Raw genomic sequence first — 26,295 nt, 5'->3', positions numbered from 1 at the left:
CCCCGGCCACAAAATCAGACCCAGATTGAGCCAACCCACCAAATCGGACCGCCTGAGGGGAACCCAAGTGTGAAAGTCTTGCAGGGGCAGCCCGGGCACCATTCCAAAGCACTATCTGTAGTTCCTTCAGGAAATACCCATCTAGTCTTATAAATGTTCCCCTGTTGTGTACTGTGTAATGGCAGTATCTGAATGTGGTGGGATATGGTCTGATCATTCGACAACGCCTGGGCAGCGGAGGAAGCAAAAAGAGTATACAGACATTTCCCTGCTTGTTTTAAACTATGTTTTTCTTCAAAGAAAGAATCATTTGTAATCCCCTGCTGTAATGTCTATATACTCTTTCGTGTCATCTCCTGCCTAGCAGCTCTTGTACGATCAGACCATGTTCTGTACAGTGAGACACAGCCATTACACAGTACACAGCAGGGGCACATTTATAAAATTATCTCAGCACAAGAACATTTTTTTTAAAAGCATCCAATTGTGGAAGTTATTATTATTCCAAGATCTATTGATTAAAATGTACCTTTGTTCGTGGGAAAACCAGGACCCAGCTGTCAAACCCTCAATGATGTAAGGCTAGGTTCACATTGCGTTAGGGCAATCCGTTTAGCGCTAGCGGATTGCGCTAACGCAATGTTTATTTAGGGGCCGCATTAGGGGTCGTGGTAACGTCCCCGCTCTCACAGATCCCCGATCTGCGAGAGCGGGGAACGGACCTCGGGCGCGCCGCGGACGCGGCAAGCAGCGTCCGAGGCGCGCCACAGAAGAACGGCACATCGCTAGCGCGAGCCGAAAAAGGCACGCGCTAGTGATGCGCTACAGGGAAACTTCACATTGCTGTCAATGGGTGCGCTAACGGACCCGTTGCACGGCGTTAATTGTGACATTTTCACCGTGCAACGCTGTCCGTTAGCGTGCACACATTAACGCAATGTTAACCTAGCCTAACAGTTTCACCTATTTTCTGGATGGAATTCACCTTTAATCTCTCATATAATGTACAAATTACATATAGATCTGTTGTTGCCTTTAAAGTAAAATCTCAATAGTCTATTCTAAAGGTAAAAAAAGAAAATGTTATTCTAGTCTTAGTTATAATATAGAGAAAACATTATAATATGTTGCAGCAAACCAAATTTAGTTCTGTAGGTTGGCAACTTGATCTGCTCAGATGTATTGCCCAGTGGGAAGTCTAGGTAGACAGAAATAATCATTAGCAAATTTGCTGAGGTTTATTGGGTTAGCATCCAGTCGAATATCCTCCAAAGCACGTCTGATGAAGGCAAGGTCCCGGCTGTCACAGAACGTATTTTTATGCAATGTCTGGATGTTGTTATTCTGTGAATACAAAAATATGCAGCTGCATGAAAGTATAAATTAGAACATTTTCAAATACTGTATGTAGAAGAACATTGCATCCATCATGCTCCAGCTAACAAATGTAAAGTCTTCTCTACTGCTTCAAGGGAAATGTAAATAATAAACCCTGCAGAAATTATGGGGAACATATCAGCTTGGAAAACATTTTTTCTCTGCAGATATAGGGTTAATCTACAGGTAAAAAGTGTTACATTGCTTACTGGTAGTACAGCTACCTGGAGAAAATAAATGTATTTCCTGCTGGGAGCCACCAGTCTTCATGGAGCAGCTATAGTCACACTTTGATTGCCAACCAACTCTGCAGGATGTGTATGTGCAGAGCGAGATGTCAATCATAATGCCAGGGCATGCTATGATTGAAATAAATGTGACATAGCAAATTATGGAGTAATTAAGACATTACTTTTAATTAAACCACTTAAATAGAATAAGCCCTAACAATGAACAAACAACACCACCAAACAGCACGTAAAAACACAAGGTGCACTCCTGCCAGCACAATCAAATCTGTGTGATAAACAATCCTCAGGGACGTTAATGCATCTGGCACCTAAAGTAAGTATATGCAGAACCTAAGATAAAAACAAAAATGAGCAAAATACCCTGTGGTAAGTAAATAAATAGCAATAGTACATGTAGATAACATAAGGTACTTAGTTTTCACTGTTTTGATAAAAAAAAATATAAAAGCCATCCCTCCACGTCAAGGTGTACACCAATAGGGGTGGTACCTAACTCTAGCAGTTCATCATACCATCTGTCAGCAAGCATAAAAATAGATAAGGGCAGAGTAGGTATGTCCCGATTGGGGTACATCTTGATGTGGTGGGATGGTTTTTACATTTTTTTGACAAAGTACTTTTAACTGAGCAACCTATGTTATTTATATGTACTCTTACTATTTACTTTAGAGGGTATTTGCTAATTTGTGTTTTTATCTTAGGCCTCTTTCACATTTCCGTTGTTTTGGAACCGTCACAATGCGTCGTTTTGGAGAAAAAACGCATCCTGCAAAGTTGCCCGCAGGATGTGTTTTTGCACCATAGACTTGCACTAAACCTACAACATAATGCACAACTCAAAAATTATATTCAACAAAGTTCCTTTATTATTAATCATAAAAATTATCATGTAACATATATAAAAGGTAAAAAACAAAAACCAGGTGGAAAAAAGTGCGGGACCGCACAAAGACCAGTGATGGTATATCTTGTAACTCATAAAGTCCAATATTAGATGTAAGTATAACCTTAATAGGTGTTAAATTATGAGCATACAATGTTTCTCATATTTTCATCCACAGAGTAAAGAAAAAGTAATCCAGTCCGTAGATGGATACCTATGTGCTAAAGTTATATATCAAATTCCTTATTCATGTGTCACAGATTATACCTATCACTACAGCAGTATAATATAGTTTATTCATATGACAACATGATGTAGACAATATATACTGAAAAGTCATCACATCATAATGAAACTATCTATACACCAGCACAGTGCAAATAGTACATAACATAACTTTGCACAGTAATTATTCATATAGCAACACACTGCAGTGATTGTTAAGTCAGAGATCCATAAAACAGACTGAAAAAAAGGAAAGCTATATAAAAGAGTGGAATACTTAACCATATGAGTGGTCCTGTGACAGCCCGCACCTGCCCGACGCGCGTTTCGCTTGAGCTTTTCGCCTCATCAGAGCTCAGGCGAAACGCGCGTCGGGCAGGTGCGGGCTGTCACAGGACAACTCATATGGTTAAGTATTCCACTCTTTTATATAGCTTTCCTTTTTTTCAGTCTGTTTTATGGATCTCTGACTTAACAATCACTGCAGTGTGTTGCTATATGAATAATTACTGTGCAAAGTTATGTTATGTACTATTTGCACTGTGCTGGTGTATAGATAGTTTCATTATGATGTGATGACTTTTCAGTATATATTGTCTACATCATGTTGTCATATGAATAAACTATATTATACTGCTGTATTGATAGGTATAATCTGTGACACATGAATAAGGAATTTGATATATAACTTTAGCACATAGGTATCCATCTACGGACTGGATTACTTTTTCTTTACTCTGTGGATGAAAATATGAGAAACATTGTATGCTCATAATTTCATAATTTAACACCTATTAAGGTTATACTTACATCTAATATTGGACTTTATGAGTTACAAGATATACCATCACTGGTCTTTGTGCGGTCCCGCACTTTTTTCCACCTGGTTTTTGTTTTTTACCTTTTATATATGTTACATGATAATTTTTATGATTAATAATAAAGGAACTTTGTTGAATATAATTTTTGAGTTGTGCATTATGTTGTAGGTTTAGTTGATTTCTTAAATGCATGCTATATATTTACTTTTGTATATATATGTATTCACCATAGACTTGCATTAGCGACGCATTGCGACATATGGCCATATGTTGCATGCGTCTTTCAGTAAATGCGTCGGGTTTTGGTGGCCCGTCGTTTTGAAAAAACGTTCAAGGGAACATTTTTTCGTACGTTGCATCCTGCATTTTTAACTGCGCATGCCCGGGCAGAGATCTCTCTCTCCTCCCCGGGACTTTAGAATGGGCAGCAGACACGTTGAAATACTGCGTCTGCTGCTCACATTATGCACAAACTCACAAACGTACTTCGGTACATCGCGCTGACGCTTCGTGACGGCCCCGTACCCACGGAAATGTGAAAGAAGCCTTAGTTACTGCTTGTTAAATGGCCACAGTGTGAATGCACCCATATGCATTGCACTTATACCAACATGTGGTCTAGCTAAAAAAAATTTAAATGAGCTTTGTTACACTTTGTACAAAAAGGCCTTGGCTTACCTTTTTTGAGCTGTTCATTTTGTTTATTACCTTTCCACGATCTGAACAGTGGGGACCCAGGTCCTACTCTGCCCTTATTGGTTTTTATGTCTACAAAAGTTAGGTACTGTCCCGATTGGGAATTACCTTGATGTGATGGGACAGCTTTTACGATTTTTTTACTCAAGACAATGTTCACTAATGAACATATATTGTTTACATGTACTATTACCATCTACTTTCTAAAGGGTATTTGCTCATTTTTGTTTTTATTTTAGGTTCTGTTCGTTAAATGGCCATCGTGGGAGTGGCTCACATTTTTTTAGGCCAATTAAATACAGCTCTGGCAAAAATTAAGAGACCACCACATCAAAACTCTGTCATGGGCAGCCCAATCTCCAGACCTGAACCCCATTGAAAACCTCTGGAATGTAATCAAGAGGATGATGGATAGTTGTGTAAGGAGGTTGCTTTCCCTACTCCTTACCTGGAACCACTTAGTCAGACAGCTGGGTTGTCGGGGGGAAGACTTTCTGCCCTGGACAGAAGGGGACCATGTGACTGCTGGGGGCAGAGAGGAAGAGAGGGGGTGTGTGGTCAGAAAAGAGCGGGAGAGCAGAGCGCGCGGGACAGAGGGGACAGCGCGCCAGACAGAGAGCAGGCTGCAGCGCCGCGCTTTCCGAAAGAGAGTGCTCCCCATGAGGGCACTGAGGCTGAGATACCAGCCGTAGCGGCGGCTGTATGTGAGAGTGTGGACTTGGAAGCCTCCGTAATCAGAGAAGACGTATCCCCTGACAGTGACCTGAGTGCGCAGCCCCGGTGACCGCAGTGACAAGCCAGGACCCCTGAGTGTGACAAGTAAACTGCTCAGTGTGTGTGTAGCATTGCTACTGCAGAAAGCCTGCCAGTCTGATATACAGAGACTCATTGCAGAGAGGCTGTGTTACTTCCTGCTTTCAGCTTCACTGGAAGGAAAGACTGCTAAAGACTTAACCCCGGAGTCTCCAGTTCCCAGGAGACAGAGGAGAGACTTCAGGCTCTCAAGTGCTGCTGGTGACTGTACCCACATTGGAATTAGGACCCTCCAGTCAGGACCTCCCTGGACTGATAAGTTACAAGAACACTCGTTAACCCTTTTGATTCCACTTAACTGTTTACTGTTTGATTTATCTCGATTAACCCCCTGCTTACTCCCTGCGAGGAGAATCTTACTCCTGTTAATAAATTCCCCTCAACAGTTGGTCTGTCTGTTCCGTGGGGACATACTTAACCCTGCACTCTATTACACTTGCAAGCCATCAAACAAAGAAGAACTGCTTAAATTTTTGCGCCAGAAGCAGTGTGACAGACTAGTGTAAAGCATGACATGAAAGCTGTGATTAAAAATCATGGTTATTCCACAAAATATTGATTTCTGAGCTGTATTTGGTAAGCTAAAATCTAACAGAATAATATTCATCTCCATTCAGACATATATCAAACCCGTACATTTAAGACTGAGAAACCTACGCATAAGATCAGCCATATAGCAAGATTATATTAAAACACACTATAATTATCTTAATAAAGAACAGCAACTTTTTCACTCATACATTTCCAGATGTGAAAATGGTTTCACGTTGTTCCTCCTAGTAGAATGGACGAGGAGCCTCAGTTTTTTGCCCATCCAGACCGGAGGTAATGTATCCAGATTAAACTCCAGATTATCTGCTAACACAATTCACCTTATTGATTCATCAGGGGAGTCAATAAATGTCTCACACTGGTAATGCCCTTCTTTATATAAAATAAGATCCTGCGGGTTCACTGTTCATGCTAAAATTCTAGGGGAACTGACCACCCCTGCCGGAACCCCCCCCCCCAAGTCACCAGATCCAAAACAAGTTGAACTCTAAATACAGAGGAGCCATAAGCCAATGGATCCCCGAACCCAATTTCCACCAACTCCAAGGACTTCACCCAGCCACCACAATGAGGAACTTTGAATACCTCAAAGGCCCAAGACCCCACCAAAACGAAAAGCTATGGCCTTCTCCACACCTTCCTGCAAACCAAGCGCCCAAAAATCAATCCCAACCGCATTTAAATGCACTCCATCAGCCAGACAGAACGCCCCATCCCCTTTCTCCAATTCAAGATGCTTCACGGCAACTCCACCATTCCTGACCACAAAGGCCCACACAGCCCTATTAACTTTTATCCTGGCCTTGTTAATTTTTTCCAACGACCGCATATTCTTCCAACGTTTACGTGGCACAATCTCCGACCAAACAACCGATAATCCAGGATACAAGAGCCACAACCGCAATAAATCTTGCTTTATATCCCTAATTAATTCCCTAAAGGGCCGCACACCCAAATCATTACCTCCAACATGTAACACCAATATATCCGACGGTTTATCCAAAATGACAGCGTTATGAATTTCCCTCAATACCCTATTACAGGCCATACCCCTAAAACCAATCCACCGGACCACCGCCACTGACCGATCAAAACCAAGCTGTCTACCCTCCGACCGTACATCTGCATGCAGGGCTCCCCAGTGTACATAGGAATGGCCGTAAATCCACACCAATAGCGGCAAGGAACCTGAAAAATACAAATACAAAACATTCAAAAACCAACAACTAACTGTCATGGTCTGCTGAGTTTCTGGGATTAGGTGGTTTTAGGGTTAACTTGGATGGCCTCGCTCTGGGATTCTGGAAGGCTTTTTATAGCCTCACTAGATTGTAGCCCGATTCTAATGCATCGGATATTCTAGAATATGCATGTCCCCGTAGTATATGGACAATGATGATTCCAGAATTCGCGGCAGACTGTGCCCGTCGCTGATTGGTCGAGGCAACCTTTATGACATCATCGTCGCCATGCTGTGACCGTTGCTGCTTTCTGCTACCTTCAGCACGCTGCACAGGTCCTGTCTGCATGATCTTTCCCTGTGCCATCCGACCCCGGGCTCTCCCGCAGTGTGGGTGAGTCACCCTGCTCAGCCGTGGCAGTGTGCCGGTGCTGACAGGGTCCTGATACTAACTTCTTAAAAGTGCCAAAACAACTGACGGGGCCAGGTGACTCCATAACACCCCCCTTACTAATATAACTGCAATATCTATTAGACTTCCACCTACTAATACCCTTGATAACCTCAGAATCCAAACCACCCACGGCCGCATCCATCGCCGCCCCAATGCGAAAAGAGTGAGGAGCAAAACGAGAATCATCCAACCCTAACATGTTAAGAGCCTTTTTGAAGACCATGCTAAACTGATACCGCGAAAGAGAGGAACCATCCTCATGGCAAAGTAATGATCCCGCCCTATGAGGCACAAGCTCCCAAAAACCTCTCAAACAATGAACTGGGCATATTCCCGACCCGGCGACCGAACCCAGCACAACCTTCTTACCTTGCCCTACCTGGTCAGTCTTAGAGCGAGGCAACCAAAACTCCACGCACCCATCGGACAAGAATACATCCCGCGCCAATACTCCACCCATCACTTTTTTGTTGGGGGACACCAGCTCCCCGATTCTCATCGCACCGAAGGATGCCAAAGAAAAGGCCAATCTGAACAGACGATATTTGAAATCCGAACCACAACAAGCAACCCACACCTCCCCTAACCGCTCCACCATAGCAAAAGACACGGGACGCCTTGAATCCAAACAACCATACTTTTTTTGGGAAATCTTTTACCGCCTGCCTCACCAAAAACACTTTTGACAAATCCCGCTGCCCCCTCAATTTGAAGCCAAAAGCCAGCGCAGCTAGCATACAAGACACCTTTGTCCATGACCAACCTTCCGAAACTCCCGACTCAACCAAGATAACAATACACCCACTTGTTCATCATGACCACCTTCACCAGGGCAAGACGCCAACATCCGTTCCCAAGACATCCAAATTGCCTGATAGGCCTCCCAAGTTTTTGGAGCCAATGACTACTTAATCAACTCTTCTGTGTCCTGGATGCCACAAGCCAAAGTTCCGCAGGGCATTCCAAACCGATGGTCTCTGCTTCTGGAGCCAAGGACCGAAAACGCTTGAACTAAAAACAAGAAAGAGAGTCAGCGATTGAATTACGTACCCCAGGCACATTAGACTCCGTCACATAGAGTTCAATTCCAAACAAGATAGAACCAACTGTCGGAGCACCCATACCACAGGCAGCGACGATGCAGTGAGACCATTCACTGCACACACCACCCCCATATTATCGCAGTTAAAACGAATGCGCCTGTCCCAAAATTCATGTTTCCACAAATGAACCGCCACCAAAATAGGAAAAATCTCCAATAACGCGATGTTTCGGACCAGACCTGACGAAAACCACTCTGCAGGCCAGGGTGCCACACACCACTGCCCTCTGAAGTATGCTCCAAAACCACTGCCTCCAGCTGCATCCGTAAACAAATCCAGCGAATCATTGTCCACCACCTACTCCATCAGCAAAGAACGACAATTATAAGTTTCCAAAAAGGTACTCCAAACTGCCAAATCCTGCTTCAGCTCCGCTGAAAAACGGATAAAATGATGCGGGGCATGAACTCCAGCCATGGCCCTCGCCAATTTCCTGGAAAACACTCTCCCCATCGGCATGACCCGACAAGCAAAATTAAGTTTACCAAGAAAAGATTGAAGATCCCGCAAAGTCAGTTTCTTCAAACGCTGTGCCCGAGCCAAATCTTTGCGCAACCCCTCTATCTTTTCCATCGGCAGTCTGAACTCCCACCCGACTGTATCGATAACAATGCCCAGGAAACTCCAGCATGTACTCGGGCCTTCCGTTTTTCCTGGGGCTAGAGGAACACCAAACTGATCAGCCACCCATTCAACAGCCCACAAAAGCCGACAACAACGATCAGACCCGGCTGGGCCTATGCACAAAAAATCATCCAGATAGTGTATCACGGAATCACAATCCGAAACATCCTTAACCACCCATTTTAAGAAAGAACTGAATGTCTCAAACAGAGCACACGAAAGGGAACAACCCATGGGCAAACACCTATTCACAAAGAAACCCCCTTCCCAAAAACAACCCAAAAGTCTAACGCTATCGGGATGAACTAGCAGCAACCTAAACGCTGCCTCAATATCTGTTTTGACCAACAGGGCCCCTTTTCCAAACTTGCAAACCCACGCAATGGCCTCATAAAATGATGCGGTAACCACTGAGCAAAGCTCAGGCGCAATACCGTCGTTAACTGACAACCTCCGAGGATAAGACAGGTGGTGAATCAAACGAAATTTACCCGCTTCCTTCTTCGGCACTACACCTAGCGGGGAAACAACCAAATCTTCAAATGGAGGGGACACAAAAGGGCCAGACATGCGACCCAAAGCCACCTCCTTCTTTAACTTCTCCGAAACCACCTCCCCGTGCAACGCTGCTGACCGCAATTTTTAAGAACCCATGGAACAACAAACGGAGGGGCAGGAATGACAAAACCATCCTGAAAACCTTGCAATAACAAGTCCGCCACTTCCTTTTTCGGGTATCTATTTAGATAAGGGGCCATCCTTTCCAGCCTCACCGGCGTCGCCCCCATAGGAATTTCCAGCCCCTGACTTTGACTTAGCTTTTTTGAAGCATTTAGAGGCCCTATGAGAGGAGCCACTGCAGTGGGAACACAGGTGCTTGAATTTGCAGTTGACCCCAAACTTGCACTGCCCATCGTTGAACTGCCAACATAAGCCCAATTTATGTCCCCCTGATTGACTGGATTGCCCTGACGACCCTGTTGAGCTGGACTGACTACCTTGACCCCCGGGCCCCCTTTGAAAGGAATGACCAAATTTATACTGCACCATAACACGTAACCAGAGCCCTATGTCCTTTTGGTCCCATCTAAGAGCCGGACGTATGGCTTTCCTCTGCCGAAATTGCTCGTCGTACCTAAGCCACGCCTGCCCCCCATATACCCTGTGAGCCTCTCCAATAGAGTCCATATAGCAAAAAAGGCCCGAACAGTTTTCCGGTGCCTTCTCCCCAATTACGCTCTCCAAAATTGGAAAAGCCTGCAGCCAATTTACGAAAGTCTGAGGAATAAACCGCCACCTACGTTTTTCTTCTTCCTCTTTTTTACTATCCTCTTTCTTCCCTTTATCTAAATTAAATTTTTCCAAAGGAAGCAGCTAAAATATTTCCACGTATTCATCTTTTAACATTTTTTCCCTCACCTCTTTTTTAAGATGCGCCCCCAAAGGGCCCTCAAAACAAACATACACCTCCCCATGAGCCCTATCATCCAAATAAATACGACACTCTTTCTCCTTCTCCGTCTGGACCGAAACTGAAACCGGTGCCACGGGCCCCACCGCCACTTCCCTTGCACCACTAACCCCCCTTTCTGAACCGACCCAAGCTGCCAAATGCCTTTGTTCATTCACACCCCTCTCCAGCCTTGCCAACAAATCCCTTACGTTGGCTAACACAGAACCCACACCAACCCCGTCCACAACACCCATGACCCCCGCAAAAGGGACAGGACCCACATCCCCATGCAGACCCCGAACAGCAGAGAGGAGAAAAGCTGTGAAGATAGCAAGGACGAAGGCGCATTCTCACCAGGCTGCGAGGGAGCTGTGATCCCTCCAGCCGCAGTACCGGGGTCCTGACACCACTGTCCAGGGAAATCCAAACCCAACCCATCCGGGGAAGACTGCCATTGGGGTCCTTGACTTGGATCCGGGTTTAACCCCTGTGGCACTGCTTCAGCTGGAGATCAAGAGGAAGTTGTCTGCTGACTGCCGAATGTCTGCTGTGCCTGCGGTGATGCTGTGGCAGCGGCCGGGCCCCCATCAGCCGATGAGGAATCCACCACTGTGTCTAGGGTCTCCAGCGCAGGGGAAGACCCTGCCGCAGCAAACGGGGCCAGCCCAGCTACTCATCCTCCGTGGCCACCGGCTCCTGCACCGCTTCCCCGCCTGCTAGAAGATGACGCTGAGGCAGGCTGTGTGGCAGGGACATCACCGACGCGGCCCCCCGACATGAAAGGCCTCGCTTGTTGTCCGGCTCATGCTGGCTCCGCCCCCACAGCCCTGTGGGGCGAAGGCCTGGCAGCCACCGACGGACCCCGCCTGGCGTTAGGATTCCTCCGTGACTCAATGGCGGCTGGCCTGGAGGGTCTCCAGAGGGGCTCCTGCACCTACGGGGGGCCCGGGGAGCCAAGTCGGGAGACAGCCGCTCTGGAGGCCTAGTCCGCCGCGATCGCTGTACAGGAGACACCGAACCCGCTGCCGACCCACCGTTGCCGATGATGCCTGCCACTTGCTGCTCTAGCCAGCCCGAGGGTGCGATGCCGCTGCAGCCCTCAGGTGCTCTAGGATCCGGTCGATGGTGGCCATGGTATGTGCACACTCATTGCTTAGAGAGCGGGAACTGGCTAGGCCACACCCCCCACCAACCTGATAAACTCCTAATTCCCCATAAGCCCCCACCTATTAGCCCTAACCCTCCATCCCATGGTCATGATGTCCTCCCCTTATGCCGCAGGGGGAGTGGCGGCTCAGCTCCGGCCATTACTGATGTAAGGAAGATCTGTGTCTTGCCGTTGATCCTAACAGCTCTTTTACATATTAAGAAAAATATGTATTTTTCTTGAATAAGACATCAGGTCACATATATAAAGATATAATTTTAATAAACTTGATATGACCTGCATGTCCATAAAGGCAGGTTAGGAGGGTTGCGCCCTTTAAGCAACTAAATTTCAGTGCATCCTAATACAAATAGCCAATAACAGTATTTATTCAACCAAAAACCTTTTTTATAGGTAATTGCAAAGTGTGGTCTATGAAATATATAACATCAGCATGCACCAGGGAGCTTAGGTCTTTGCTGCAAACTGTTATACATTGAACTCAAGATTCCTTACTCATTCTAGTGGTGAATAGTAAGAATATTTTGCTTTAAACATAATGTTTTACCTAAAAAACAAAATGATTTACAGTGCAGTCAAAAAAAGTATTCATACACTGTGAACTTTTCCACATTGTTTTACATTACAAATTTATATGTATTCATTTGGGATTTTATGTTATAATCAAGTACCCATTTATGTGATACACATTTTATGTAATACAGAAATACTTCCAAAATAGGACATGGTTTTCTAAATATTTTAAAAATATAAACTTGAAAATTGTGACTTGCATTTGTATTCAGTTCTCCAGAGTCAATACTTTGTAGGACCACCTTTCGATGCAATTAATCGTGCAAGTCATTTGGGGCAGGTTTCTACCAGCTTTGCACACCTAGAGGCTGAAATGTGTGCCTATTGTCTTCAAGCTAGCTCTAGTTTTAGGAAACTGGATGGAGAGTGCCTGTGATTTTGACTGGGCCATTCAAACAAATGAATATGCTTCTATCTAAACCATTCCACTGTAGCTCTGGCATTATGTTTAGAGTCCTTGTCCTTTTGGAAAGTGCACCTACAACCCAGTCTCTAGTCTTTTGCAGCATCTAACAGGTTTTCTTAAAGGATTGCTCTGTATTTAGCTCCATCCATTTTCACATCAGTTCAACCATCATCCCTGTCTCTGATGAAGAAAAGCATCTCCACAGCATATTGCTGCCACAACCATGTTTGCCTATGGGGATGGTGTTTTGAATTTAGGAATATAAACCATCTCACCCATGATGCATAAGCTGAGTTTCGGGAGCACGGACCCGCTGTGTCCAGGCGTGTAGAATCCAAAAGAAAAAAATGTCCAGCTTCACCGAATCCGTGAAATTTTTTTTTCTTTATTCACAAACTTAAACATGGAGGAGGATACAAACTTCAGCACAAACCATGAGTAAGAATCTCAACTCATTTCTGGAGACTAAGCTCCCTTAATCATGACATCATTGTTCCACTTCTGGTTTTGGCTTACGGATACTGATGTAAAATACTGACAAAATACTGAACAAGTGAACATGGCCTAATAGTTGCCCTGTGGACAGATTCTCCCACATGAGCTGTGGATCTTTGCAGTTCCCCAGAGTGACCATAGGGCTCTTGGCTGTTTCTTTAACTAGTGCTTTTCTTGCATGGGATGTCCGTTTAGGTCAGGGGTGGGGAACCTCAGGCCCCAGGGCCATTTACGGCCCTCGATTACCTTTTATCAGGCCCCCGGGCAGATTTTCTAGGACCGCATTCTTGGGCAGGGAGCAGTATTTTGATTGCCACCAGTTCATTAATTTCTTCTTGCTCTGTTAGCACACACATTCAGTGTTCACTACTTGTGATGAGCGAATATACTCGTTACTCGAGATTTCACGTGCACGCTTGGGTGCCTCCGAGTATTTTTTTGTGCTTGGAAATTTAGTTTTTATTGCCGCAGCTGAATGATTTACATCTGTTAGCCAGCATAAGTACATGTGGGGATTCCCTAGCAACCAGGCAACCCCCACATGTACTTATGCGGGCTAACAGATGTAAATCATTCAGCTGCGGCAATAAAAACTAAATTTCCCAGCGTGCTCAGGCAATCTCGAGTAACGAGTATATTCGCTCATCACTATTCACTACTGAACACTGAAGGGCATGCAATGAAAGACTACGTCCTGACACCAGTGCCAGAGTTAGGATGTACTTTGTGGGCGGAGCTTGTATGGCCCCCGAAGGATGGTATAAATATCCAAATGGCCTTTGGAAGAAAAAAGATTCCCCACCCCTTGTTTAGGTGGACGGCCATGTCCTTCCATTTTTGGATGATGGATTGAACAGTGGTCTTTGAGATACTCAAAGCTTGGGCCATTATTATATAACCTAACCCTTCTTTACTCTTCTCCATAACTTTATACCTGAGGTATCTGGTGTGTCCCTTGATTGTGATGACGCTGTTTGATCCCTCAGGTTCTGAAGCAAACCTTCAGAACAGCTGTAGTTATACTGAGAATAAATTACAAACAGGTGGACTCAATTTACTAATTATTTGTCTTCTGGAGGCAATTGGTCACTCAGGATTTTATAGGGGGCTGAATACAAATATACATGCCAAATTTCAGATTAATATTTTTAAAAGATTTAGAAAACCAAGCATCATCTACTTTTACACAAATTCTTGCTACTTTGCATTGGTAAATTACATAAAATCACAATAAAATACTTTTAAGTTTGTGGGTGTAACGTGAACAAATCTGGAAAAGTTCACAGGGAATGAAAACTTTTTAAGACACTACAAGTAAAAAAAAATATTTTTTTTGTGTGTTTTTTGGTGTCAATAAAACCTTTTTGATGGAGATTACCTGGTGCCTTGGATATTTGGATTATTTGCAACAAAGTAGAGAGTTGTAAAAAGTCTGCACGGGATATACCCCTTTAAATGCAAGAAGAGACTAGTTCTAGAGTGAGTAAGCAGATAGTGATTGGTTCACAGTGAGAAGCAAGAAGTTTAGTTCTAAACTGTGTGTGTGCACAAGTAGGAAGATTTATGAGGTAACTGTGGCACCCCAGGAGTTCAGGTACCACAGTGGTGCTGCCTTCCTCTCGGGGAGGGTATTGCCATGCCAGGCCAGAAGGGGGAGCTCAAAACCCGGTTTAAGGGGAGCTTTCTCATATATACATCCTGGTCTGGAGGAGGAGTGAGTGAGTGACCAGACAGTTGGTAGCAGACAGTAAAGGAGCACAGAGGAACTTAGAAGCTAGAGGAGGGCTGCGATTGGGCCCCTCTAAGCAAAACTCAGAAACTGGGCACCGGGAGCCTTAGGCTGTGGGGAACTGCAAGGCCCACAGCAGAACCGGAGGGCAGGAAGCTAAAAGTGACTTGCCCACGTTAAACCTGAGGTACAGCAGCATTGCAGAGCCCGAAGCCACTGTGTAAATAGACCCCAGAGAAATGGCTCACGTTGCCTACTGTGCAGGTACTGCCCCAGGACAGAAAAGCAAGAGAACCTTGTTAGACAACCACAGGCAGCAAGGGACTAGAAACCAGTGCATAGGGGAAGTGTTATGCTGCCAGTGGCTTAGGATCACAAATCTAACCAGCTAAGTCAGAGACAATAGGACGAGCTCTGGGGATGTGGTAACTGGACTGACCGCAAAGCTGATCCTAACCAAACACACTAAAGGTAGCCGTGGAACGTTTCCTGAAATCCTAGACGTCTCTTCACGGCCTGAGAAACTGACTACCCCTAGAGATAAAGTAAGACCTCACTTGCCTCAGAGAAATAACCCCAAAGAAATAGAACAGCCCCCCACAAATAATAACGGTGAGTTAAGAGGAAAAGACAAACGCAGAGATGAAACAGGTTAAGCAAATGAGGCCCACTAACACTAGATAGCAGAAAATAGCAAGGGATCTGTGCGGTCAGTAAAAAACCCTATACAAAAATATCCACGCAGAGAATGCGAGAACCCCCACACCAACTAACGATGTGGGGGGAGCAACTCAGCACCCCAGAGCTACCAGCAAGCAGAGAAATCACATATTAGCAAGCTGGACAAAACTCATAATATTCTAGGAACATATTGCACACAGATGAGCAAGAATAAGCAAACAGAACTTAGCTTCTCTTGAAGAGACTGGTAACGGATGTAGACAGGAGCAAACAGAATAGCACTGAATACAACGACAGCAGGCATAGACTGAGATTCCAAGTGAGCTTAAATAGAAAACCAGCCCACAGATAACGAGACAGCTGATGCCAGTCACAAACCTGCAGAAAGACAGCACTCACACAGTACCACTTGTGACCACAAGAGGGAGCCCAGAAATAGAGTTCACAACAGGGAAGGCTCCCAAACTAACCTGGCAAAGGGATTCCCACTTGCTTTCAGGCTGCCTGGACTCCATCGACACATATTGCCGGTACCCTGGACTGAGGCTGATTACAACATCAGTAAACCAGGTATAGACTGCAACCCTGTGTCCTCCATTTATTTGCCAGTATTCACCATCCCTGCCAAACACATCGGGAGCCCTGGGGACCTCGGAGACCCCGCTTCACCTGTGGGAAGCGTTGCCATCTTTGCTGCAGTAACATCTCCCCAGATGACCCCTTTAAGCAGCGTTGGTCCACTCTGGTCGAGAACCACAGGTGGCATCACGGACACAAACTTTATTAAAACCCTTTTAAAGACCTTTCCCCTTTTACTTGAGTGCCCATGGCCACAGACCGGGTTTCTGCCACTGTGACCACCCCTTTTATTGTGACCAGACCCTGGCGAGTGACTCAACTTGGTGTCACAAACTGGATTTCGTGCCCTGGCATCACCAGGTACTGTGTGCCAGAGACTGTGACAATTGGCCTGTAAGCCGCCATTGCCACGCCGCATGGAGCGCGAGGGGAAGAAGGAGGCGTACCATCGTTGGCGGAGCAAAAGAGTGCCAAGAGGAAGCGGGTACCGTGCTCACAGGAGAGCCGCAAGTGAGGATGCCATGCAGGAGAGCCACAAGTGAGGATGCCGGAAGCCCCGGAAGGAGGACCAGGAAAAGCACCTGACCGCGCGCAGGCGGATCTGCTACAGACTCTGGTGGCAAGACATCAGCCCTGCAAGGTTAGCAAGGGGAAAGGGACATGTCTGACCCGGGAGAATTGGTGGCGGTCGCAGCCACAGGCCCCATGATGCCCCCAGGCCCCACGGTGGACGCAGCCGCAGGTCCCATAATGCCACCAGGCCCAATAGTGCCTTCAGCTCCTGCAAACCGGCCAGAGCCCGCCACCGTAACAGCTCCTATCATGCCGCTATCCATGCCCTATATGCCTGGCTTCCTATAAATGCAGGCTTTACCATGTTATTAGCCATAGGTAAGTGTTCACACTAGGCAGTCAGGTCAGGGACCCATCCGATCTGAGATTACCTTGACGTTTGGTGGATAGGCTCACATTTTTTGGCCAAATCTTGTGGTAAGCATCTCATGTGTATTTTCATAGATTTCACAAGCCATTAAGCTATTCACATTTCATGTATCACACATTTCCTTCCTTTAGTACAGTTGAGTGCAGCCACTGATCTATTTGCTATGTAAGTATTTTTTGGTTATGCACCAGTTCAGACTAGATTGCTGTTCAGTCAGTTTACCTATATTTACTATGTACTATTTTTTCTGACTTGAATGCCCCGCCCTTCACCATGCTGTGATTTTCATTACATCCAAACACAGTTGGTTCCGATCCTTCCTATAAATGCAGGCTTTACCATGTTATTAGCCATAGGTAAGTGTTCACACTAGGCAGTCAGGTCAGGGACCCATCCGATCTGAGATTACCTTGACGTTTGGTGGATGGGCTCAAATTTTTTGGCCAAGTCTTGTGCTAAGCATCTCATGTGTTTTTTCATAGATTTCACAAGCCATTAAGCTATTCACATTTCATGTATCGCACATTTCCTTGCTTTAATACAGTTGAGTGCAGCCATTGATCTATTTGCTATATGCCTGGCTGCCACAATATTCAGGGGAGTCCCATACGTTGAGTGACTTTAAGGAAAGGCTCTGCAGCCTATTTGAAGTATATCCACTGACAGAACATCAAAAGGTCAGCATCCTAACTTGCCAACTAATTGGCACAGCCCTAAGAGAAGTGAAATCCTGGCAGGATATGGAAAAAGGAAATGTTAAGCTGATATTTGCAAAACTTAAAACGACTTTTGACACCTGCACTGCTGCAGAAATCAAAATGAGATTTTTCGGGTGCAAACAAAGAGCACAGGATAGCATACGTGACTATGCCCTTAATCTCCAGGAGGCACTACGGGCCATTAAACAGGTTGACCCAAGCAGGGTGCAGGATGGGGATAAGCTTTTAAGGGAGCAGTTCATTGAGGGACTCCTGTCCAGCACCCACAGGACACAGCTGCGCATCCTGGCCTTGCAAAACCCTGACCTGGACTTTGCACAATTTAAAGACAGGGCCATCCGGGTGCTGCATGAACCACTGCCCAGCCTCACAGTTCCCCCTAGGCGTCCAGCAATCGCTTACCACCAGGAGGTGGCACCCTGTCATCAGGTCCCCATTGAGGCTGACGCACAGATCCTGGATGATGACCCCTCTAAAGGAATGTGCTTCCTGGTCCAGTAATTGACTAAAAGCGTATCTGCACTAGTCAGAACCATGCAGTCCCTGCAGGAATCCACAAAGGAGAAAATCCAGCTGGCTTCCAATCCAGAAGATGTCCCCTGGCGACGACAGAAGAGGATCCCAAAGATCAGAGGAAGAGACAATGACCGTTATCATCAGGAAGGGCGACCTATCTGTTGCCACTGTACCCAGGCAGGACACATCGCAAGGTTCTTCCATTTAAACGAGCGACCCCTGGGGCAGAGGGCCAACCCCCAGGAATAGGACGACCAGGCCCACAAAAGTGGCCATCCAAATACATCGGAGGACGACCGATGCTCCCCATTGTGATCGATGGCATCCCGATGAACGCTTTACTGGACACCCGGCTCTCAGGTGACGACTATGCCTTACATTCTCTACAAATGGTATTGGGCTAACTCAGACATTACCAGATGGTCCAGATAGTGATTTGACAATGGTAGCCAGTAATAGTCAGCCTTTGCCACAGGTGGGGTACAAGGAGGTAACCATTAAGGTGGGGTGGGTAGAATTGAAGGCCCAAGGACTGGTGATTGTTGATATTGACCGGTGAGAATGTAACCCCATGATGACCTTAGGTACTAATGTAATTGAAAACTGCCTTGCCGAGGTTACTGTACTCTTACAACAGGTGGCTGAAACTGCTGGTTCCAGTGAGCAGCGTGTCCTGCAAAAAGAAATCAGAGCCCTGATGCTGAGACAACAGGTAGAATTGTCTAGTGGAGAAGTTGGACGTGTGATAGTGAGTGATCCAATCCCCACTGCAATACCCCCATGAGTGAAATGTTAATATGGTGTCAGGCAGCAATAGGCCTCAGAAGTAAAGACTACCAGGCCCTGGCAGAACCTGTGTATTCAGACAGTAGGCCCACCATCCTGACAGCCAGAGGGATGGTTGACGTCCGCAAGGGGAGGGTACCAGTACGTGTCCTTAACTGTGGAGAGAAAGAGGTCCCCTTACCCAGATATGCTACACTTGCTAAACTGTTAACTGTTAATGATAATGCAATAAATGCAACAGATCCCTTGGTTCCGTCCGACTAGGCGGAGGACAGTGGCTCTGCAGGACAAATGGAGGATTGGTGTCAGAAGTTACACGTGGGCATTGACTCTAGCCCTTCACACCAAAAACAGGGGGCTTACCGGGTGGTCCATGAGTATGAGCGGGTATTCAGCATACACCCACTAGATTTTGGGCAGGTAAAAGGGGTGCAACATCATATCCCCACTGGAGGTCCATTAAAGAGAGGTAGCGGCCTGTACCTCCAGTTCACTACCAATGTGCCAAAAGTATGTTATGAGAGATGAAGGAGGCTAGGATAGTTTTAGCTCCTGGGCAGCCCCATTAGTCCTCGTCAGGAAAAAGGATGGTACAATGAAGATGTGTGTTGATTACAGGCAGATAAACCGCATTACACACAAGGATGCCTACCTGTTGCCCAGAATCGAAGAGTCATTAGGTGCTAAAATCTGCTAACTATTTCTCCACCTTAGATCTCACTAGTGGGTATTGGCAGGTTCCCGTGGCAGAGGCGGATAAGGAAAAGACTACCTTCACGACACCGATCGGCCTCTCTGAATTCAACTACATGCCGTTCGGACTGTGCAACGCACCAGGGACATTCCAGAGGATGGTGGAGTGCTGTCTCAGGCACAAGAATTTTGAAACTGTCCTGTTGTACCTGGATGATGTCATTGTCTTCTCCAAGACATATGAAGACCACCTGAAACACCTGGCCGAGGTGTTTGAAGCTCTGTCTAACTTTGGCCGGAAGGTAAAGCCATCCAAGTGCCACCTGTTAAAGCTCAAAGTGCAGTACCTGGGCTGTTATGATCCCTAGTGGCTGAGGATCACAAATAGATCAGCAAGTGATAAAACTAAGGACGAGCTCTAGGGAGATGGTAACTGGACTGATCGCAAATCTGAACCTATCCAAAACAACTAGAGGTAGCCGGTGAACGTGCCTAAAAAATTCCTAGACGTTTCGAGCCAGCCTGAGGAACTAGCTACCCCTAAAGAGAAAGAAAGACCTCGCTTGCCTCCAGAGAAATAATCCCCAAAGATATAGAAGCCCCCAACAAATATTAACGGTGAAGTAAGAAGAAGGCACATACATAGGGATGAAATCAGATTCAGCAAAAGAGGCCCACTAGTACTAGAAAGCAGAAAATAGAGCAGGGGTCTATGCGATCAATAAAAAACCCTTACAAAATATCCATCCTGAGATTTCAAGAACCCACACACCAACTAACGGTGTGTGGGGAGAAACTCAGCCCACTAGAGCAACCAGCAAGCGAGGGAATTACATTTTAGCAAGCTGGAACAGAAAACATGATAAACACTGCTGATCAAAAAATGAGCAAACAAAACTTAGCTTATCCTGGATGGACTGGGAGCAAGGTAGTCAGAAGGAATCTGAGTAGCACTGATTACATCGACAGCCGGCAACAAGTGAAAGTAAAACAGAGCTATATAGGAACCTCCCAGAGGATAACGAACCAGCTGATAGCCAGAGACCAGCAGGATAACAGGCAAAGCCACCAGGGGGAGCCCAAAGCAAAAGTCAAACCATACCACCAGTGACCATAAGAGGGAGCCTGAACACAGAGTTCACAACACTGGGCTAAGTGGTAAGCACCAAAGGAGTGGCACCAGACCCTGACAAGGTCACCGTGATCAGGGACTGGCCGAAACCCAGCAACATCCATGAAGTCCGGCAGTTCCTCGGGTTGGTAGGCTACTACCGAAGGATCATTAAGGACTTCAATAAGATAGCTGCACCCCTGCAAGACCTGTTAGTGGGCCAATCCAAGAACATCAAGAGCAAGGGTCCTCCATTTGAGTGGAATGACAGGCTGGAAGGATCCTTCACTCGGATGAGGTACTGACTTACCCTGACTATGACCAACTGTTTGTGCTCTACACAGACGCTAGCGGCATGGGATTGGGAGCAATGCTATCCCAGGTGCAGAAGGGCAAAGAAAGAGTAATTGCCTATGCCAGCAGGAAGCTTCATCCCACTGAAAGGAACCCCGAAAACTACAGTTCCTTCAAGCTGGAATTCCTCACCATAGTCTGGGCAGTAACAGAGCGGTTCAAACACTACCTGGCCTCAGCAAGATTCACCGTTTTCACAGACAACAATCCGCTGGCCCACCTGGAAACTGCAAAACTAGGTGCATTGGAGCAGTGATGGATGGCCCGGTTGTCAAACTACAAATTCACCATCAAGTACCGTGCAGGGCACAAGAACGGAAATGCCGATGCGCTGTCCAGGATGCCCCATTTACCAGAAGTGAGAGAAGATCTGGAAGCACTTGAAGAGATTGAGTTACCAGCTTTCCATCTCCCCGGGTCAAAACAGTATTCCCATTATGTAAGGAACAAGCACAATAACTCCTACTTCGTGGGAGGTTCTGCTGGATTGGCATGAGAAAAGCCATTGAAAAGTGGTGCCGAGAGTGTGGCCCATGCAACCTGCGCAGAAAGGACCATGACAGCCAGAGGGCTCCTCTACAGCCCATAGTCACCAAACAGCCACTTGAAATGGTGGCCTTAGACCACGTGAAGTTAACTCCAAGCCAGTCAGGCTATGTTTATGCTCTGACCATTGTGGACCATTACTCCAGATTCCTGGTAGTCGTGCCGGTCAAGGACCATAGAATCATAGAATGATAGAGTTGGAAGGGACCTCCTGGGTCATCTGGTCCAACCCCCTGCTCAAAGCAGGATTCACTAAATCATCCCAGACAGATGTCTGTCCAGCCTCTGTTTGAAAACTTCCATGGAAGGAAAACTCACCACCTCTCGTGGCAGCCTGTTCCACTCATTGTTCACCCTAACTGTCAAAAAGTTTTCTCTAATATCTAATCTGTGTCTCCTCCCATTCAGTTTCATCCCATTACTTCTAGTCTTTCCTTATGCAAATGAGAATAAAGATGATCCTTGTACAATGTGACAGCCCTTGAGATATTTGTAGACAGCTATTAAGTCTCCTCTCAGTCTTCTTTTTTGCAAGCTAAACATTCCCAAATCCTGCAATCGTTCCTCATAGGACATGGTTTTCAAACCGGTCACCATTCTGGTCGCTCTTCTCTGAACTTGCTCCAGTTTGTTGATGTCTTTTTTAAAATGTGGTGCCCAAAACTGGGCACAGTATTCCAGGTGAGGTCTGACCAAAGAGGAGTAAGAGGGCAATAATGACTTTGCGTGATCTTGACTGTATGCTTCTGTTAATACATCCCAGAATTGCATTTGCCTTTTTTGCTGCTGCATCACACTGTTGACTCATGATCAGTTTATAATCTATTAGCATACCCAAGTCTTTTTCACATGTGCTGTTGCTTAGCCCTATGCCTCCCATTCTGTAAATGCTTTTTTCATTTTTATTGCCCAGATGTAGTACTTTGCATTTTTCCTTGTTAAAAACCATTTTGTTAGCTGCTGCCCACTGCTCCAGTTTATTTATATCTTTTTGAATCCTCTCTCTCTCTTCTCTAGTATTACCGCTGCTGTTCGCCGCTGTCCTGCTGCTGGGTCTGGGCGCATCCGCTCCTCTTCACGTGCTAGGGTGTCTGCTCCCGCTGCTGCGCGCTCCAGCCGCTCTGTTGCTGGGTCTGGGCGCGTCGCTCTCTCCTTCCCTGCAGCGGCGCGTTCCCGGCGTTCTACTTCCGGGTCCGGGCGCGCCAGTGACTCCTCTTCACTTCCGGTGTCTTGTTCCTCTGGGAGAATGCTGAGTCTGCACAGGTGCTCTGGATTTTCCAGTAGGCATATTGTACCCATTTCTACTTCCTGGGGTCACCAAGGTCAGTAGTTCCCACAGCCAATCCCGCTTCTGCCTCTGCTATAAGAGGCAGTCTCCCCAGCGCTTAGGTGCCTGATTGTCATAGCTTAGCTTGTGCTTCTGGCCCTTCTTTCCTGTGCTTGTGCTTCGTACTCAGTTCCGTCTGGTTCTGTGCTCGGTTTTGCTTCCTCCGTTTTTTGCCTCCTAATAGTCTCTTTAGGATTCCCCTTCTGTTTTTTCCCTTGTCTTGTTTTCTAACGTCACCTTTTGGTTTTTCCACAGTCTCTCTCCGTTCCGGTTTCCTGCTCTCCGGTCGTTTCTCAGTCTACCCGGGTCCCCCGTTGGTGCCTTCTGTCTCTCGTTATGGGAGCCGTGCCTCTTGGTACTTCCACCGTGGGTAAGTGACCTCTGGGCCTGCCCCTGACGGTCCCTGTATTGGGGTTGGTTCGTCTCTAGGTCCGCTCGCCCAGGGGTAGGTCTTCCCACGGTCCAGAGAGTCCACTCTCTTTCCCTTGCTCTGATCGTTATAGTACAATCAGGCCATGGACCCCGTAATTACACCCTTTTCGGCCCAGAAGGAGTTGGCTCATTTGCGCAATAACCAGCAGCACACAGTGGCCTTCATTAAGACCATGGAGTCTCGCTTAACATCTCTGCAAGCATCAGATCCGGTGAATGCCACCCAGCTGGCGAGCCTATAGCAGGAACTTTCCCAACAGCTAGATACTCAGACCCGCATGCTGAGTTATATGGCATCAGTAGATGATCGCCTGTTTAGTTTACAGTCGGTTCCTGCTGCCTCCGCTCCGACGTCTTCTCTAGATTCCACTCCTTCATCCACCTCCCATCCTCCTCCTCGTCTGGGTAAACCCCCCAGGTACAGTGGCGATCCAAAACTCTGCAGAGGGTTTTTGAATCAATGTCGTCTCTATTTCAAGCTTCTGCCCCAGCAGTACCCCACGGATCGAGCTAGAGTAGCGTTTATTGTGTCTCATTTGGAGGGGGAGGCTTTGGCTTGGATTAATCCCTTGTGGGAGCGTGATGATCCCATAGTCTCTCACTTAGAGGATTTTCTTGAGACCTTTCGTAAGGTTTTTGATGAGCCTGGACGTTTAGCTTCTACAACTGAGTCTCTCTTTAATTTACGTCAGGGTTCCCTATCTGTCGGACAGTATGCCATCCGCTTCCGTACTCCGGCTTCGGAACAGGGATGGAATAATGAGGCTCTTGTGGGCGCTTTTTGGCAGGGTCTGTCTAGCCGGATTAAGGACGAGCTCGCTGGATGTGACACTCCAACTACTCTGGAAGATCTTATCTCACTCGCTACCCGCATAGACCTCCGCTTTCAAGAGCGATCTCGTGAGTCTGCTAGGGAGAGGAGACCTAATTTTTCAACTCCTTCCTCCTATCGGTCCAGTAGTCCTCGAGTCCCCGCCACTACTACATCTATCTCCTCTACACCTGAACCTATGCAAGTGGATTGAATAAAGATGGCGGAGCAGCGCCGAAAAGAGAGGCATACTCAGGGTCTCTGCTTTTATTGTGGTAGTGCCGCCCACTTGCTACGTAGCTGCCCAGAAAGACCAGAAAACTTCTCCGCCTAGGACAGGTAAAGAGAGGCCTCCCTAGGTGTCCCTGCTTCCTCTCAACCTTTAACTCTTTCTGTTTTACTTATTTCCAACCAGGGTCGTTCCTTCGAAGTCACGTATGTGTATTTGGGCGCGGCAGGTAATTTTATCAGTCTTGAAGTGGCTCGGAGGCTTCGCATTCCAGTTTTCTCTTTGGACTCTCCTCGTCTAATTGCATCGGTGGATGGGAGACCCTTACAAGAGACAATTTCGTTGGTTACAGAGGAGGTGGAATTACAAATCGGGACGACTCTTCATCATGAAAAGATTGCTCTTTATGTTCTGCCGAATCTCTCTCATGCCTTATTGCTCGGTCTTCCGTGGCTTCGTGTTCATGAGCCTACCCTTAATTGGCGTACTGGAGATGTGTTGCGATGGGGTCCTACTTGTTATGTTCGATGTCTACGGTCTGTTTGCCCAGTCTTCTCTCCTCAATCCACTTGTGTTCCAGTAGGATTACCTTCTCCTTACTGGTCTTATGCGGACATCTTCAACAAGCAAGAGGCTGAGAATCTTCCTCCACACCGCCCATATGATTGCCCGATTGATCTCCTTCCCAGTTGCTCACCACCTAGAGGAAGAATCTACTCTTTGTCGGTAGCAGAGACGCAGTCTATGTCCGAGTACATCAAGGAGAATCTGGCAAGAGGTTTCATCCGAAAATCTTCCTCTCCCGCTGGAGCGGGATTTTTCTTTGTAAAAAAGAAGGATGGTTCCTTACGACCTTGTATTGACTATCGGGGTTTGAACAACATCACAGTCAAGAACAGGTATCCTCTGCCTCTCATTCCAGAGCTCTTCGACCATCTTCGAGGTGCTCGTATCTTCACTAAGCTTGACTAGCAGGGTGCTTACAACCTTGTCCGTATTCGCTCCAGTGACGAATGGAAGACCGCCTTTAACACCCGGGACGGCCACTACGAGTATTTGGTTATGCCTTTTGGCCTTTGCAACGCCCCCGCAGTTTTCCAAGAATTCGTCAACAATGTTTTCCGAGATCTTCTCTACTCATGTGTAGTAGTATATTTGGATGACATCCTTGTTTTTTCTTCAGATCTCCCATCTCATCGAAGAAGTGTTCGCAAAGTCTTGCAACGTCTGAGAGAAAACTACCTGTATGCCAAGTACGAGAAATGTCTGTTCAAGCAGACCTCCTTGCCGTTTCTAGGATACATCATCTCGGATTCTGGTCTTAAGATGGATCCCGAAAAAGTGAGTACCATAGTTAATTGGCCGCGACCCTGCGGAGTAAAAGCCATTTAATGATTTATTGGATTTGCCAATTATTATAGGCAATTCATTCCGCATTTCTCGTCTGTGATCCAGCCTCTTTCCACTCTCACCCGTAAAAGTTCCTGCTCAAAGGTATGGACTCCGGAAGCTGAGAGGTCCTTTGAATATTTTAAGAAGTCTTTTTCCTCCGCTCCAGTCTTGCATCACCCTGAAGTTAATAAACCATTCATTCTGGAAGTTGACACTTATTCTATGGGTGCCGGAGCAGTGCTCTCGCAAAAGACTTCAGAAGGTCGGGTGGTTCCCTGCGGCTTCTATTCTAAGGCCTTTTCGACTTCTGAACGAAACTATACAATTGGAGATCATGAGTTGTTAGCCATCAAGTTGGCTTTGGAGGAATGGA

General features: G+C 46.4%; 1 protein-coding gene across 1 annotated transcript in view; it reads right to left on the bottom strand.

The window, feature by feature from the left end:
* Positions 1–485: 485 nt before the first annotated feature.
* Positions 486–26,295, bottom strand: part of OPTC (opticin) — an 809,828-nt gene continuing 784,018 nt past the window's right edge. Inside the window, exon 7 of the mRNA XM_077295433.1 lies at positions 486–1,344. Coding sequence (XP_077151548.1) covers positions 1,174–1,344 — 171 coding nt within the window. The 3' untranslated portion in view covers positions 486–1,173. The remainder of the gene's footprint in view (positions 1,345–26,295) is intronic.

This window comes from Ranitomeya variabilis, chromosome 3, assembly GCF_051348905.1.
Source record: "Ranitomeya variabilis isolate aRanVar5 chromosome 3, aRanVar5.hap1, whole genome shotgun sequence".
NCBI classification, from domain to species: Eukaryota; Metazoa; Chordata; class Amphibia; order Anura; family Dendrobatidae; genus Ranitomeya; species Ranitomeya variabilis.
The sequence above is the reverse complement of the archived record's forward strand: the minus strand, read 5'-3'. Positions and strand labels throughout refer to the sequence as shown.